Source organism: Oryzias latipes, chromosome 15 (genome assembly GCF_002234675.1).
Source record: "Oryzias latipes chromosome 15, ASM223467v1".
NCBI lineage: Eukaryota > Metazoa > Chordata > Actinopteri > Beloniformes > Adrianichthyidae > Oryzias > Oryzias latipes.
The window spans coordinates 19,075,204-19,093,572 of NC_019873.2; the positions used below are offsets into that span (position 1 = coordinate 19,075,204).

At 37.3% G+C, this 18,369-nt stretch overlaps 2 protein-coding genes across 4 annotated transcripts in view; both read right to left on the reverse strand.

The window, feature by feature from the left end:
* The window catches only part of LOC101168811 (C-terminal-binding protein 2), a 65,886-nt gene extending 59,363 nt beyond the window's left edge, over positions 1-6,523 (reverse strand). The window contains exon 1 of one of the 3 annotated variants that reach the window (XM_011484383.3): positions 6,175-6,523. The gene's annotated coding sequence lies outside the window, so the exon portion shown is untranslated. The remainder of the gene's footprint in view (positions 1-6,174) is intronic. The other 2 variants (XM_011484384.3, XM_011484385.3) reach the window with 2 other exon arrangements.
* Positions 6,524-14,441: 7,918 nt separating this feature from the next.
* LOC101168643 (autophagy-related protein 16) lies at positions 14,442-18,143 on the reverse strand. The gene is made up of 7 exons (XM_004077079.4): positions 17,917-18,143; positions 17,784-17,847; positions 17,632-17,704; positions 17,359-17,432; positions 15,752-16,003; positions 15,546-15,667; positions 14,442-15,336 (listed from the first exon to the last, which is right to left on the reverse strand). Exons 1-7 carry the CDS (start codon positions 18,002-18,004, stop codon positions 15,263-15,265), a joined length of 747 nt encoding a protein of 248 aa, XP_004077127.1. The 5' UTR covers positions 18,005-18,143; the 3' UTR covers positions 14,442-15,262.
* Positions 18,144-18,369: the final 226 nt, after the last annotated feature.

Here is an 18,369-nt window from a genome sequence, read left to right on the forward strand (position 1 = left end):
AGTTCACGAAGACCAGAGGCGGCCAAACAAAGATCTCCAGTGCCTTTCTACAGGGCTGCCTGAGCAGAACCCTAGGGGCAAGGGACACTTTTCAGACCTTTAAACTTGTAAAACAATATGTTAAACTTTACCACAACTATTGATAAAAAAAATTAAATTAAAATAATATCTGAATTTAAAAAAAAACAAAAAAAAACTTTAAGTTGAAGCACTTTTTTGAGTTCATGTGCTGGGATTATATCTATCTTGCTACAAAGAAAACTACTCTGAAAAAGAAAACTCTACAAAGAGACTTCACATTATCAGTTAATAAAAGAGCAGATGCATCTTTCATCGCTATTAGAGGCAGCACTCAGACAGTGTGCATGAATACTGAAAGTGTACACACTACAATTCTCCAGATTGAAACATCCTATTAGCAAGCACATTCACGGGGCCATTAGCATTTAAATATGCAGGAGCTGTTCTGCTTTCAAATGACATTTTTACTCTGCTGCAAGGAGACTTCTCTGGTTGTCATAAACAACTTTCTTCTTCTTCTTCCTCCTCTTTTTTTTTTTTTTTTTTAAATTTAAGGACCTTTTCAAATGCCAGGGCCAATCAAATATAACATGAAACGTCTCTGGATCCAAAAAAACCCCACAGCTTTGAGGGCAGAGGGAAAAAAAGCCACTTATCATGTATATTCATGTGGTTGGAAGGTTCACTGACTACTGTCTGAGAATTACGGGTATAGTGGCAAAACGGTTTGTGTGCAAAAAGAGAAAAGTAAGCTTTTACCCCCCATCTCCCACCCAACCTTAGCCATGTCCAAATGTCAATGTCACAGAACCACAATGGCCAAATCTCACAGTAACTCCCAAATCCCCAACTCCATCTCTTTTTTCCTCTCCCTCTTCCTCTCTGTCAGCGAATTTAAGGAGAAAAGTTTTCTCTGTGAAGCGGTGCTCAGCAGAATAGCAAACAAATACAGCCATCGCTCCCCTGGCCAGGGTCCACTTCAGCATTTTAGGCGTTTCTTTCAGTTCGCAGCTTGCCTAACATCAGCAAGATGGATCTTCCTGACACAAGTCTATGTCAGCTGGAAAGGAATAGGGGGCTCTGGCGAGGCACAAAGGAACCCTTCCTCCTTTTCTGGTCACCTCCCTTCTAAAAGGGAGGAACAGCAAAGCAACAAAAAGAGGAAGCAAAAAAATGTCCATGTTTGAGCCTCTGCATGTGTGTAAATCATCCTCTGAAAACTTCCCCAGCTCGGGCAGAGAAAGCAGATACCTTCCCACTTGTACTTTCATCTCCATCTGTTCCTGTCTTCCTCTATCTTTCGCTTCCTGTCTCTCTTCATTAGTCTCCTTCTCTTTGGCTTTCTGCATAGCATAGTCATTCGCATTATTAGCTGTCAGCACTGACGACGGCTGCGGCAGCAGCAGAGCTGTATTCATAACGACTCTCGGAGAAAGCTGCTTCTCTGCCGCTGCCAGCAGAGCATGCAGCCAGAACAAGCTTCTATGAGCAGAACCCAGCAGAACCTCAGACGCGTACCGATCCCGCCTTTCACTCCCCCTGAACTGTAGGAAAGGTTCATGTTTAGAGTTCTAAGTATGAGATGGAGCAGGAGTTTTCAACCTTTTTTTTTTTTTACTTTTTACCTTTTGAAAGAACACCCTTAACCAGCGCGGAAAGCTTTTTTTTGTTTGTTTGTTTGTCTGTTAAAAGTGGTTTATAAAGATTGAACGCTTCACAGGATTTAATTAAAATCAACAAAAGCATAAACGCACAGAAATACAATATAGCACAATATAATCCAATCCACAATATATAAAAAAAAAAAAAAATCATTCAAGCTGCCCTCAATCGACTTTCTTTAGTACAAGAAATGAAAAGAAAACGGAGGAATTAAAGCTCATGTAAACAAACAACATAACCTCAGATAAAGATAATTATGAACCAGGGCTAAATAATCATGACTCCATTGTTATGGGGGAGGAAAGTTTGATGGACCCATTTATAATGTGTGACTTTTGAATTTGTATTAATGCATTTAATTATTATTTATATATATATACTGGTCTCAAAGCCATTAAGACTGAAAGATAGTTAAGACACTGACATGTATGAATGTCAGTGTGGAGATCTAATGTCCCCTTTTTTATCTCTCTGAAGAAACGGAACAATCTGGACTAATATCTAATCTACATCTAATAAATCATGACGAACATGTGGAACTCTGGGAATGTTGTAAACTAGTGAAACTTTACTTCAAAGCAGAAGAAGTATTGCAGATGTATCAATTGAGCATCAATGACAAAAACTGAAGTCACTTCCAGGTTCACATTTCGTATTTGATTTACAAATTAACACAAATAAAGTTGAAATAGGGGTTTTTATTTTTAAATTCCATCCAAAAATCCTTTTTTCTTTTGTTTTGTTGACATAAATATGAGGAATTCTGAGGCAAAAATGAACAAAAAGCCATTTTTATGCAAGGATTTTTTTAGGAAAACAGCTTACTTGCTTTTTTTAATTGTTTCTCTGTAAATAATAAAATAGCTTTTATGCAATCAAATCAAATTGATTTATTAAACCTAGTGCTATAACTAATTCATGTTTTAGATAAATGATTATTTATGCACCTACAGATGTTATTTGTTAATTAACTTTAATCGCTTTTCTACAAACTAGAATGTGATAGATGAAACTATTATCTACATTATAAAATGTCTTTGTATTGACAGGGAATATAAAGCTTCCTTTACTATTTTTACACAGACTGGAAGTTTCAATAAAAATCCTAGAGTTTCAGGGAATCCATACAAATTAACATGTTATACAAGCAGCATTGCAGCTGCTTTAGATTTTATTTGCCACAACCAGTGGGATGATACAAATATTTCTATTTGTGTTTGAGAGTTTCAGGCAAAAAGAAATGTAAAATGAATCTATCATATACAGCTAGGCAGCTGTATTTGAATGACACCTATTTTTGCACAGAAAAGCGGAAAAGATTTGGCAGCATCAAAATATTTCGATAAAATAAAATGATTTTTTTTTAAAAAACACCCAAAGAAAAAATGTAACAGCTATGATGGATAGCAGGCGGTTTTAGGTTTGGACTTAAAAACTTAATCTGATCATCTTTTGATCTATTTTAAAAGTGTTCCCAGTGGTTTTAAATATAATTATGCTATTTTTGGAAAAAAAAAAAAAAAAGAAATGTCGTTTTCTGGGACATAGTTTCTGCAGAGTGGCACTTCTTAATTAGAAATTCGCTTTGGAGCAACCCCACCCCCCTTTCCCCTCCCCATTGCTGAGAGAGCTTGCTTATACAAACATAGGTCACAAAAAAGCTTTTGTTAAATCCAATTTTTTTTTCATCTGTTCCTGATTCAAAATGTTTGAAATAAAGAAAACTCAGAAATGCAACTCTGAGCTTTTTCCGTCATCAGAAAAGTACCAAAAATGCCCCCCCCTCCCAAAAAAAAAGCATTTAATTGGAGTGGGTTTTTAAACTGGACTAAAGTTGGGGCAGGGTTTTGTTGATCAGGAAGCTTGTTGTACATGTTGTATAGTTGCTTAAAGTAGATTTATCCCAGCAATCGATTCTATATTTTTTTATGGCAAACAAAGTGTCTAAACACCGAAAAACATAACCCAAAACTGTTAAAAGAAGCTTGTACTGCACCATTGTGGGGGAATTAAAAGTCAAGGGGGGGGGGGGGGGGGGGCAAAAAAGATCAGCGAGAGCAGGAAAACATGACCTGGCTGCATCAAGAACAAATATGGATTTGTGTCTCACACTGTATATATGGCACATCAGCCGCCACAGACAAGAACGAAAGCTGGCACACGCGCACACACACACACACACACACACACACACACACACACACGGGGCAGCCTGCCTCTTTTAAGTACTCTGGGCAAACAAGTCTTATCAGTGAGGAGAATCAGACACCTGCTGCTTCTGTCTTCTGCACTACAAATCCACTCTCTTAAAACTATCCTTGACAACCACGAACAAAGACGCTCTGAAGCATCAGAGACACAACAGAGCATGCTACGGCAAGCCAGGAACAGGTGCAGACAATCTGCAGAGACCACCAATTAAACTAAACACAGAGTAGATTTGTTCAATGTCTGCTCTTTGAGATAAAAGTATTAACAGATGCTCAAAGATCACAGCGACGCCTGTGAAGCACGCACACCTCTGTTTGCAAGGCGAGGCACAATTCTTCATTTCAGCCTTTGAAATCAGTGCCAACAGAAATTTAGGAGTGCTTCCATTGACTTTCTTATATGTAAACAATACGCAAAACAAACAAACACAAAACAGAGACGAGAGCTGATTAGCTGAGGAACGAAATCCTTGAGAAATCTTCAAAAATTCTTCCCTTGTGATTGTAGGAAACCTCCTCCTCCTCCATGCTGAACTTTTTTCAGTCACATGACAATAACATTGTAGCAAAGGAAACTTTAACAAAGTAGAAAATGATGGAAATCCTGTCCAAGTCAAAAAGAGTATTGGGCACTGAAACCAAGATGAACATTTGTTATTGCGACATAAAAGGCAACCAATGAGAAATCAACATGTTCTTCATTTTTGTGTCTACGGCTAAAAAGACAAAAACAAATTAAGCAGAAATAAACAGCTTCTGTCCATAATTAAAAAAAAACCCACAAAGCAAATTGTTGGTGGAGTGACAGATGACACCTGTGCTCTCAGAATCCATTATTTCTCCTTGCTTTGGTGCGCTTGTTCCCCAGGTTGCCTCTCAGCCATCCAGCCCGGTATAAATACAGCAGAGGCTCACTAATGCGTTCCTACGCAAACTCAGTGCGGCAGATCAGCCATGTACAACGCTGCGCCTTACAAGCACAAATCATGTTCATAAACACAACACACTGACTCCTCCAGCCACCAGGGAATATCTGCTGAGGCAAATGAGACGCCGGATTTTCAACACAAACACAGCACCAAGACTTACGACTACTGTGGTAGCTTACATAAGGCACAAGCTGTGCACACATCAGATATATTCAAGCTTTAATTTTGCTTTTTTTTTTAAATGCCATTTCTCTCCTTAGTGATACATGGAAAGCCACGATCAGAGCTGCCATGTGAGTTGCAATGCTGTCTGTGATGCATTTGCCATGAGAGATCTACACACACTGGGCACAAAGACAGGAAAGGAAGTTCAACTCCAAGAAGAGATTGTAAATGCTGGGGAGGGATGGGGAAGCAAGCACAGTGTTGCAGGTTGCACTTAAAAGAAAAAAAAAGTCAAAAAGACCAACACATGAATCTAAAACATCACAAAAATCAAAGGAGGTATTTCATCTGAAATGCAGGCACTGTGATCTGGCCTGCACAGAAGTAACAAAAGCCTTTTTTTTTTTCCTCTGTAAGCAAGCTCCACACAAGTTCCCCTGCCTGTTGTGACAATGCCCACGGGGGTAGAGCAGATGTCCGTTGCCAGCAGCACATCTGCATACAGCCTTTCTCCCCACCCCTTGACTGGCCAGACAATGGAGCCGCCCCCTCCTCCTCCACTTAAAGCTTTCTTCCACTGAAGCTTCCAACTGCGGTTTCAAAAAAAAAAAAAAAAAAAAGGGGGGGGGGGGGGGGGGAGTGGAAGAGCTGTTTTTTTTTGTTGAGTGTCCACTCTGCCTGTCAAAACTACTAAACGTCATTAATATTTTTTAAATATAAAATAAAAATATATATTTAATCTTTAGGCATCTAATTGGGCAACTAATTAAGCCGTGATTCATTAGTTTCAATTGATCAAACGATACGTCATCAGTGTTTTTCAAACAAGCTAGCAACTGCTTACGTCAAAAACTAATAAACTTTTTTATTATTAATAATAATAAAGTCTTTGACTTGTCAATTGTATTGTAAACATTTTGAGCATTTTTTTAAGAAAGTAAAACAATGTATATTAATATTAAATGTAAGGAGTTGACGTCGTGAGAAACTTAATAAAGGCTGTTCTCGGATGACTGTAAAATAGAGTCATGGCTAATGTCCACTCCCACCCTCCCTGTCCCTCCTCGCTGATGGCGCAGGGACACATGGACAGCGATGCGAGTATAGCTCTCCAAACTATACCCGGTGGAGGAGGCGCACACACGGTCATATTTTTCACCACCTTTTGCAATAATCTGAAATCCTACCTCAACTGGACGTTTACTGAGAGTTCAAACGTCGGCTTTAGGGGCTCCAAAAATAGCATCGCAGGCTACGCATTTCAAATTCGCTTGTTATCTCGGATTTAGATAATGATCCACCTTTGGATGAAATTCAAACTTAATCCTGAACGCAACGGGACAATCTCCGGCGCTGGGAAGCGGTGGCTGGTGTCGGTTTTTACGGGGACAAGTAGCCTCGGCTATCGGTGTGCCTGGTTATCCGGCTGTTTACTTAAACGCTTCATAAACACTCCTATTCTTTTCCTCCTGCCAGAATTGAGAGGTGTGTATCAGTTTGCTTTTCCTTTTTTTTTCTCTAGCTCTTTGAGTGAGGCGGAGCCTTTGCCCACTTCTCCCTCACACACACGCGCCATGTGCGCGCGCGCGCACAGATGAGACACTTCTTGCTCTTGATGGAGATGGGACACTGGGAATTTTCTAGAAATGCGTCTTCTGATCATGATATATATATATATATATATATATATATATATATATATATATATATATATATATATATATATATATATATATATATATATATATATATGTATTATTTGCATTTCTGAGTCTCTCCTTGTGAATCAGAAGTAGACAAAAAGATCTCTTGGAACTGTGACATAGGTGGCACAGTCTGCAGGCCACAAGCTTTCTGGTCCACTCCATTCTGATGCATCCACTTGCAGACAAATACTGTATTTGTTTTCCTTGCCTAAGCTGGCATCTGGCTCAAAACTGTGCAGCCGACTTGCTTCAATATTGCTTCCCATTTTTGTTGCACCTGTAATGTTAGGATGGGGTTGTAAGGGGCTATAAACTAGTGGGGAAGAGTTTAAACAATGTGATGATGGGAAATGAGGGAGGGCTAACTCCACGAAACAACTCAGAGGCAAATATCTGATGAACTACTGCAGCTCTGTAGAAACTATGTCCTAGTTATCGATAAAAGTTTTTAATTCTTGCCTTAAAATGGCAAAATTATGATAAAAAGACCATTTGATTTGAAAAAAAAGAATAAATTAGAATTAATAAGATTTTCTACCCACTCCTTTTTCAAGCACTTTGTGTTTATCATGTTTTTTTTTCTGACTATTTCATCTTGTGTTGAAAAAATAAAAGGAAATGAATCAATGAATCTGCCTGGTTCTTTTTTGCACATCTTTAGAAATTTATGGTGCAATGTCTCAGGGTTCACATTTTTACAGGTTTACACTCATTCATTCGACTGATTTAATGCATGACGTTATCTAAAGACAAAAAGCTGAAAATCTTAAAAAGTGTCACATAGGAATATTTTAAAGAAACATCAACAAAGACTTTATATACGTATTTCTCTAGTATCAGATATTTAACAGTCTTCTTAATAGGGTTTTTAACCAACCGTAGCTCACAGTATTTCTTTATCCTGTAAACACAGAAATTTTGTAAAACCAATGTCAGGGATTAGGAGAATGTACTTTATAATAAAGCATTATTCTGTTTTTTTTTTTTTTTTACAGGAGTGATCTTTTACATTCTTTTGCAAAAAAAATAATAAAAGTTTTAAGACATAATTATGTTATTTGTCTCAACTGTTTTGAGATTTTTAGTTTAGCTGTGAGTTTTTTAGTGTTTAGTTGCATGTGTGTGGTCCTGGACCTCAGGGCTGTTGGCTCTGTTCTCGGAGCATCCTTTACTGTGGTCATGTTGTTCCCAGCACAATGTAACTACTGGGCATGAACCCAAACACTCCAAATACTGACACAAGCCAACAAGGCACATCCATGGAAGCATATGGATGGAGGATGGGTAAGGAGGTAAAGATAGACAAACCTGTTTATATTATAGCTTTGAATCTGAAAGTCAACAAGTATCATGAAAAAGTATCTTTAATTGTTTTTTTTGTTTTATTTACATACATTGCTCGTTTAAGTATTTAAATAAGGCATTTATTCAAAATATTCTGTAAACTGATGCTGCTGTTAAAGTACATGTAAAATTCTCACTGTTTTCTTTTACGATTTGGTTTTGTAATTTTCCTAGCTGTTAGAGGATGTGCATGAACGTGCTCGTAATCAGTCCAATGTACAGTGAGTATTTTAGAGGACTGGCAGTGTGCGGCCGCATATTTCTGCACAGACATTATTTCTTCCGTCAGTTCCTCCTGGCAGAGATCTGAGAGTTTGACCTTTTTAAAATGCAAAGCAATTCTTCTACTCCACAGAGTGAATGGGGGGCTCATGACTGCGCTACTAAATTTGAAGGACTTAATGCAATAACTTGCAGAGGGGAAGAGCTGCTCTGCACCTGCCGAAGTCTTGACTTGGATATGGAGATACAATAACACCTCCAAGGGTTATGATAATCCCACGCCGTTCCACGCTTTACTTCATTCAAATGGAAAGTTCACTGAATCCTTGAATCAATCTCTTGTGCTCGCCCTTTGTATTCACAGCCATGCGAAAAGTAAACTGATACCGTCTGTCCATACATACGACATCAACTAGTCATACAGTCTTAGACTTCAAAAATAGCTTTTTAGAAATCCTTGTGTAAACCAGTGAGTAATTTTACATCCACATTTCACATCTTTAAAAGGAATAAAGTATGCAGATCTCATGAATTAATACTTTAACAACTTGTAGTGCACGCCTCATTGCAATGGATATATGTTAATTTACAATTAATAATAACCTAATAATTAAGCCTCTACTGCTAAAGGATCATAGTGCAGCTTTTGCTTTCAACATTTGCTTCAACCAAAGCCTCATTATAACATACAACATCAAATTAATTTGCTCCAAAGGTTTCCCCATATTTCTTGCAAACTTTCACCCATAATCTTACTTATATGTTGCTGCAGTTTGTTCAACTGTTTTTAACGTCCTGTTTTTGCTTCCTCCTACAGCAGGAAATAGAAAACTGAATGGTTTTGTGAAATGTTCAATCCGTTTTCAGAGCTGACTAAATCATAGATATGGTTAGAAAGCAGGAAGTTCTGTAGTCGCATCTAAAAATAACAACGTCTCCCCTCAGAGGGCTGCTTACTGCTGGTGCAAAACAGCGTTTGAGCAAAACAGAATTTAAGTCAAATGTCACTTTGTTTTAGCTGCACTTGTCTCTAACAATTAGAAGGCTGTGTCAGAAGTGATTAACTTCCCTTGTTGGCATATGTGTAATCAGATTTCCTGAATTAATGGTCCTCTCTTCTACTTGTGTAAAAGGCGATGCAAAAGAAAGACCCCAGAGCTGTTTAGTCAGCCTCCTGATTGAAAAGGATTTATGCATTTCACCTAACAGTAGGATGCAGATGGTTATGGAGCAGTGCTGATGGAGATAAGAGGTTGATCTTATGAAGCACTGTCGAAACACTTAGTAAGGTTAAGCAGAAGTGGGAATCCAGACTACAGTGTAACTCTAAAAACAGATTTCTTTGTATTTAATTTAACATTATTACAAGGAAAAATTGCCCAGATGGATTAATTTACCAAATGTAATCCATCCAAATATTTAGCGAAAACCTAAGCACTGAAAGTTCCCTCATAACACTAACTATGTTTCATAAAATGCTGGAAAACACTGACATCCCAATTCCATTCTATTTAGAAAAGTTTGATTTCCACTCATTTGATTATTTAAAAAAGTCGTTTTAGATTACTACTGATTTAAACTTTTAATAACAAACATAGGAATTCTTACATTAAAGAACTGCTGCTTTTTGCCTGAGGAAATACAAAAAAAGGCTTTGCATTGATAATTGATTAATGAATTGGATGAACCTAGATTCCAAATGAACACTGATTGAGTTTGATCATGGATTTTTTTAAAACCCCGCTCTAGTCTTTTATCAATTTTCTTTAAGCTTTTAGGAGAAAAAGAAGAAAACACATGATCATTTTACTGGCTTGAAGTGAAAAAGAAACAGTAAACAATAATTTATGTTCTTTTAAAAGAATTCATTAGACCAAAGACAATCATTTATACTTTATTCTGCCTTTTAATCAAGGCTGCCGCAACAATTTCTACAAATTTGTTGCAATTTCCTTTACATAAACAATGCATTATTAATTCATCTGCATAAACCATTATCGTGTTACGTCTCTGGTGGCACATTGAAACAGACTGCTGCTTTCAGGGCTTGTGTTTACAACCAGCCTAATGCAATTGTTCTCACTACCTACACACAAATGAACATGTAAAATGTATCCGAGGTTGGGGGGAAAAACAAAACAAAAAAAACCTTCAGATATTTAATTTAGTTCCGCGGCAGATCCTCTGAGACAATCTGTACTAAGAGTCAGGCTTTCCGGTTGCAAGGTGGACCGGACTGCAGAAAAAAAAAAAACAACAAAACAAACTCTCCACTTATACACATATGTACAGTGCAGGGAATCACAAATGCACAACCTCGCCAAGATTTAGCAAGGCAACTCTTATCTCAGATGAGCAAACTCATGGAGTAATGGGATTGTTCTCAGGATATTATCTAGTCCTCTGTGGAAATGAGATAGCCAGTCACCTTTATCACCGTCCTCAGACTCTGGACAACCCCTGACCGTTACTGCAACACAGACCACAAAGCTGCCAAGAGAATCCAGCCAGCTGGATGTAAGACAACAGAGATATGGGAGATCTTAAGCAAAGTGACTGACAGACATATCATGGCTTAGACATGATTTCATCAAGCCACAGGTTGACTTGAAAATCCTTTTGGAATTTGTGCAGTCTTGATAGTTTGAAAGGAATGTTGTCTGACAGTTTAAAAGAAAAATCCAAGCTCTGGAGGTCTTATTAAGAAGGCACAAGAAGAGAGCAAAATCAAGAATGCAAGAATTTTTTTTTTATAATTGGCAAAAGAGTAAACAGAAAGAAACATCTTTGCGATCTGAAATCTAACCACAGCATCTCCATAGCAACTCTCTTTCAAGTCACATCTTTAATGAATAGGTAATGGACAAAATGCAAAATATAAAATCCAGTAATGCCAAAGCAGATTTCAAAGCCAACACCAGGACAAGAAAAGAAAAAAAAAAGGAAAGTTGGTTTTTACTACACAACAAAGCAATTTTTGCTGCACACATTATAATGTCAAAACAGCACAGCAGCCTTTTTTGGAAAGAAAACACACATGATGTACCATGGCAACACAAATCTTCCTTGTGTCGCTGTTGTTTTGACTGTCTGGCAAATCCACCTCTTGTTTTTTTTAAAGCCCTCTTTTTTTTTTTTTTTTTTTTTTGCTCTCTAACAGGTGCAAAACCTCTCAACTCAACACATCAAAGAGGCACATGCACCTGCAAATAAATCACAGCAACTGGGAAGAATCCAGACTAAAGCCTGCTAACAAAAAAAAAAAAAAAACTGGTAGTATTCAAAGTGTCTGATTTAATATTCATGAGGTGTAAGGCTTTGGTGGTTGAATGCTTGTTTACTGATACGTGTCTTTTGTCCTTGAGAGCAGGCTTGATATTCTACCACAGAAACTGTATTCAACATATCTTTGTGTTACAAACGTGTGCACTTCTTGCAGAACGCGCCGACAGCTGATGCACCATTTCAGCATCCTCTGTTGTAAACTGTGGAGGATCAGAACCCCTCGCTAATCATCTAAGCGAGCTGGAGGGTTTTTGATCACAGAGTGCTCGTGTGTGTGGAGTAGCGCACAGTTCTTTATGGAGTTGCCCATCCGGTTTTTTAGATGAACCCCAGAAAGATGAGGATAAAACAGATGATTTACAGCTCCATTGCAGTTTGTGGTGATGGGAGCAATTGTGTCAAAATAAAATCATACAATGGAAAACTAAATTAAAGGACAAGCTGTAAGATTTATTACTTAAAAAGAAAAGAAAAATCCACAAGGATGAGCTAATTACAACAGCAGAATGCATGATTGTCAGAAAAGCCCATTTCCCCAGTGACTACTTACTGACACAAAGCTGGTCCAGATGTACTCTGGAGAAAACATCAGCTTTGCAGAAAGAGAATAAGGATGTTGTCTATTACTCTATTTCCTAGTTCATCTTCAAATAGGAACAAACCTTTATTTTATCCTCTGGGCTGAGCCTGAAACAAACCCACCCACAGTTTGTCAAACCAAGTTTCTTTCAAACAGTCTAATTGAATTGGTTCCTGTTGGTTTATGGTGGATTAAAATATCTGGACTCTTTTATGATTATATTTTTTCCCACTCTCTCCAAGCACGCACGTTACACGCCAGATTTGATTATTACATTGCTCACACAACTTGAAGACTCAGAGGATCAACAGTCCCATTGCTAACTCATGATAATCTGGTGCCCCCATCTGGAAAGAGCCAGAACTACTACTGTTTTACCAATGGCAAAAGTTGTCTGAATAATCTGCACAGTTAGGTCTAAGTCCAAGAGCAGATTGTCAAAAAAGAAGACAGACTGAAAGAAGGTTTGAAATGCGGAGGAGTCACTGAATGTTTTAAAGCATTTTAAATGTTTTTTGTTTTACTACATAGACTGATGAATCAAAATCCTGGACTTTGTTAGACAAAACTGAATGGGATAAAACAAGACTTTAAGGCACTTAATGGTCTCAGATCATTTTATCTTCAATATGACAAAGTTTCAAAACTGTGAATTTAAAATCCGTTGACTAGTATTTAAATATTTTGTTTTGTCTCAAATGTGGACAACAATTTATATAGAGTAACTTATGCCCATAAAAAGTTTCTAAAGAGAAAAAAATGTTTGTCTCACCATCATTCTGTCAACTACAAATACTATGTATTAAATTATGTAAATGTCAAGTTTTACATATAAGTAGATGGAGAATTTAGTCCATTTAGTTTCTTATAATATAATAATATAATAATAATATTATAATAATATAATAAAGAAATGCAACTTTTAATGAGCTTAAGAAAACCCATAATTGTATCTTAGCCCAAAGTATCTCAAAAGGCTTGAAATGAACAATGTGACTTTTTTACAGGTCAATAAAAGAATGACATGTGTCTTACTACTTTTAAACTAAGTTTGAGGTGTTAAAGTGGATTTAATCATGTAAAAATAGATTTGTACTGTTTAAGCATTCCCTGTATAAAGTTATGGTAAAAATCAGGTAAAGTCTTAAGAAATGTCCACATTTTAATGCATAAATAATGTTTTGCCCTAATAGAAATAACAGAATGACATTTCTTAAATGTCTTTAAGATTAATTCACACAATATTAGTCAGAGAGCAAATCTTGAAGAAAATACTTCCTATTACTTAAGTAAGCCTCTTTATACTCTAATGAAAGCTCCCCTTATTGGAGGATTTCAGGGCTTCATTGCTGCTGAAAACCTTGGTGGACCTTGGCATCACTTGAGTCTCCAAAACATCTGAGTCAATCTGCTTAAACCACTCGACTGCTGCCCCTGCCTGCTCCAAAGCTGCCTGTTCAGAACTGAGCTTGTGATAGTGGATGGCTATGCATTTTCTAATAACATTCACTGCTTCAATCACTCCAAAACACTGTCTGAATGACAGCTTTATGCCTGCAGATGTCAGCCTCTGCGAGGCACAAGAGAACTGAGGGCGGCTTTGTCTGAGCTGATCTGGGCACTTCCTGCGTCCCAAACCCTGAAGCACACCAAAACAGCACACACTCCATTTCTTATAAAGATATAAGCTGATAATGGATATGTGTATTTCACAACATCCTGTATGTCATTTTTACTTGCTTATGAAAAGGCTGAAGTTTAATTTTTGGATTTGTTGTCATGGTGAGAAAATAAATAACCTGGGATTCTGTGAAACCATACTTGAAAAACCCCCTTGAAATAAACAGCAAACTAAAGCCTTGAAAGATAATTGGGCATCATGCAAAATCTTTCAAGCAAAGATGTGGAAACCCCACTACATCAAGCATTGTGTTATGAATATACACCTGCCACATGTTCTGTTTCAAAGAACACTCCAAGTTTAAAAACCTGGGTACTGATGTGTTCAACTGATTTAGCATAATCCCAGTGCTTTTTCAAGGACATATCTCAAGTCTCTCTGAAAATGGGTGTGCAAGGTACAAGAGGGTTAAAAAAAAAGAAAAATTGCAGTTTTAGATTTGTATTGATGTGTATATGTAATTCTTACCCACTGTCCAAGAAAAGTGTTGTTTTAAATGTACCTTTAAAAGACATCTCAAGGTCATGGTTATTTCATCAGACAGAAATGTGCTGTTCAGTACAGTAAATAGTTCATTCAGGCCACAGGTTATGAAATCGCATTTTGGCCTCAGTAATGTACAAATGGAAGAATATGCCTGGACTATATTTTTTTATTAAAACATAAAAAATGATAAATGTTATAACTGCAAGTGAAGAACTCCTGAACCTGCTGTTGTATAGAACTGCTTTTGCTTTGACAATTGTGCCAGAAAATAATGTTTTCATTATTGCTCATCTATTGTCAGTGATATTGAAATAAATAAAAAAATAAGTTTACTTGAAAAAAATGTATATACTTAATGCATTTAAGACAAAGAAAATGAATGCAATACAAGCCTGTCTCTAGATGAAAGAAAAAAAAAACTTCATTACAACCAAAATTTTATATATAGTGCTGTTCTGACTAAATATACACATTTTTCACCTTTTTAAAATAAGCATTACATTGATTTCTAAATATCCCATTGCCAAAAAATGATGTTTTGTCTCAAAAACAGCTTTATTTCTAAAATAAGCAAAGACTTACTCTTTTACCATCATTCTGTCAACATCTATTAAATTATGTAAATATAAAGTTTTACATTTCTATGGATACTTATCTTTAGTCAGAACCAGACTATATTTAAACTTCTGGTTGTAATCACATTTTTTTTCCCCCATATAGAGACAGATTTGTATTGCATTTATTTGACCTAAAACTAGATCAAAATGTCATATTTGTTATTTTATGGCTTTTATAGAACTTTTACATGAAAATAAAATAGGAGAAATTTATCATTTTAGTGACAACTTCAAAACAACAAAAACGTTTATCTAAAATTTAAATTGTTATTTACAATTCTATTTTTTTATTTCAACTACAAATGCAAAAAAATGGAAGAAACGGTGGGTTTTCTCCAAATTCCAGGAGAGAGGTTAGACTTTTCCTGCAGCTGAGGTGAAGCTGGAATCCATAGATCCTTTGTGTATATCCAGTGGATCAACAGTTACTGCAAACGAGACAAAAAAATAAAACGTTACATATGGCAATGAGCAAGTTTCTGTTCTGATTGATTTATAGTTTATTTTTTTTTAAATTGTCAATTAGGTAAACAAATTTTAAGATTTTTAGTAACAAACCTTCATTACGAAAGTAACATTTTGGAAGTAGTATTTGTCACTATAAATAGTACGGTATTATTAGAAAAATAATTCTTACTTTGAATTACTGATGATGGCATTTCCCTTTCAACTTTTAAAGACCTTCTAGCTACTAATACGCGCTCCTTTCCCCTCTCCTTCTGGAGTTGCTTCCTCAGGTGTTTGGCCACTTTTTGCCACCTGGTGAAAGCCAGTAACCCACTTCTTTACATTTTTCAATGTCATACAATCTTATATCAATCATGAATATTTCTCATATCTTACCTCTCATGTGTATCATTGTATTTATTCAGTCTGTCTGCTTCCTCCCTCCTCCCCTGAATCCATCGCTCCATCAGTCGCTCTCTGTCTTCCTGAGCCTGGGCCAGCGCTTCCCTCAGTCTTTTCTGCTCCGCCCGTAGGACTTTTATGTCTTTAGACTGACTCTCTACAGTAAACTCCAATTCAGAGAGAGTTGCCCTCAACTTGTGGCTCTCTTTAGTCAGGGTGAGTGCTTCTCTGCGGTATTGAGTCACACTGGAAGAGTTCATTGTTAGTTAGGATTTATCAATTTCCAACAGGTGTTGTCACTTAACACTCTTAGTTAGGCTTAAAAGTCCCACTCCGACCATCTTTCGGTGGTTGGAGACTTCTAGGGAACAGATTCTGCAGAGCAGGAATATTTGCAATGTTGGCAACCTTACATAACCGGTCCAACAAAAATGGCAAGCAATATCAGAGCTATCCAGCTGTCCAGTTTTGAAACAGATACCGTTGGATCGATCAAAAAGGGAGCTTGTGGCTAGAAGCTTCTGTGTCATACCTGCTTTTTTTCTAGTGATGGGAATAGAAGCCCCATGAAGCCTCATTGGGGTTCATGTAATTGTGCCAGAAAAATGAACCACCCAGTCAGGGTTTTGAAACCACATAGAACTGCGGCATCTGGTGGCGGACTGGACGTATATCTACATATGTTTCAACTAAGCTCCTTGTAACACTTCAATGTTGTTAACGATGATTAGAAAAAAACAACGTAAAACAACACCACATGTGTCGTTGTCTGTGGGAGGTGCTTGACACAGCAAAATACACATCACATGAATAAACGCAAAGCAAAAAATAAATAAATTATAAAACACCGGTCTTGAACTCAGGACCTCTGGATGCAAACCCCACTAACTATTCATCTAAGCTATCTCTACTGATACTAGTTAGGCTTTCCATTATAGATTCATTAAAGTATTTTTTTATACACACTGTTCATAGTGTATTGTTCTATTTTGAGAAATCGAGTTGAAACGATCCTGAGCCACAGTACGTTTTTTACAAGGAGCCATGGTAAAGTGCAATGAACTGACGCTGATTCCAATCTTGGGGAAACAATAGAACTGGTCGGGAAACGTTCGGGGTTCATTTCGTACAGACAATAGCGCGCCCAACTGTTCAAAACACAAGTAACAACTGAACTGTGGTTCGACCAAACGATGCATTTTGCGGGTCATACGTCATCAACCACATCATCTGCGTTAGTTGACACACGCCCCAAAACATTGTGCCGAACCACTCTGTTTCATGAAGGTGAAACGCGCACTGAAGCGTCGTGTCAAACGGGCCATCCCTATTTTTTTCCCAATGGGATTTTTTCATCTGCTCATGACACGCAACAATTTAAACAAAGAGATGCATAGAAATCCAATTGTAAGCTTAGTTCTTAGGTCTTTTAAACTAGAGCTTTCTCTGTTGATTTACCACTGCAAGTCACTTTAAATCCAAGAAAAAGAAAAATAACAATGGTATAGGTAATTAAATTTTGCAGATTAAGAAATAACCAAGAACTTTAACATTGTTTTGTTTGTCTGTGAGTGATGATCAGTATTATAAAATGAAATTACCGAGACTGCCAGTGCTGAAGTTCAGCATCTTTCAGATACAAGATGGAGGTCAGATCTGAGACTGTTTGAGACAACTGCGAAGACAAAAGAATTGATTGATTAAAAAGGAGGTTATCGCCAGTTTAAAGGTTGCTTTAGGATTGCAACAAAGTAAACATGTGCCCAGAGACCGTTCTGAGCATGCCCATAATATCACAAGTATGTGCTGCTTTGCAGAAATATCTGAAACATGTCAAGTCTATTTATTATTAGGGTGAACATGGAGAAACTCGCCTTGTTTGTCAGGTGTTCACTTTCCCTCAGCTGGAGAACAAGGCTGTTATTGTTTTCCACCTCAACTCCACTTCTTGAAAACAAAAACCATAAAAAGATAAATAAAATAATGTTGAAAGACACAGAGATTAATAATCAACAGCATTTCTGACCTTTTACTGTAAACATCATCCAAAATCTGCGTGCGCAATTCAAAATGTTCCTCCAGACGAGACACTGGAAGACAAACAAATTCAATCAATGCGATGCAAAAACACGGATAATACACAAATGAACTGAACTTACAGCTTGAGAAAACGCCAACAAATGGAAGTTTTTCCTTGAGGTCCCTCTGCTGAAGTTGAGCAAGCACGTGATTGGCCCAGCTGGCCATGTTGATGCGCACACTGGCAGCTATTATTCAGAGCAGTGCATTTACAGTGCAGTGAGGAAGACCAAACAATTGCAAACTCTGAACCAGTCGCTGAAATGTCGCAGCTCCTCCCACGGGGCCAAAAGCTGGAATGTCAGGTGGTCTGTGACGTGCGGTCACGGACCACCTTAGGGCCTATTGTTTTGACCCCCCCCCCCCCCCATTTTCTTGTAGAAAATAAAAAAAATACGGATTCCAAAACAAAATCCCCATATGGAATACTTTATTTAGTACGGAAGCTCTGAGCTGCCACTGCGAAAAATATTTTTTGGAACAGCTTCTCGTAATAACGAGAAAGTATCTCGTTATAACGTGATACGTTTCTC

Coding starts and splice junctions, on each gene's coding strand:
- LOC101168643 (XM_004077079.4), bottom strand. CDS start 18,004: ATGGCCAGCTGGGCCAATCACGTGCTTGCTCAACTTCAGCAGAGGGAC. Junction 17,705..17,783: donor GATGATGTTTACAGTAAAAG/GTCAGAAATGCT, acceptor TTTGTTTTCAAG/AAGTGGAGTTGAGGTGGAAA. Junction 17,433..17,631: donor GTGAACACCTGACAAACAAG/GCGAGTTTCTCC, acceptor TTGTCTTCGCAG/TTGTCTCAAACAGTCTCAGA.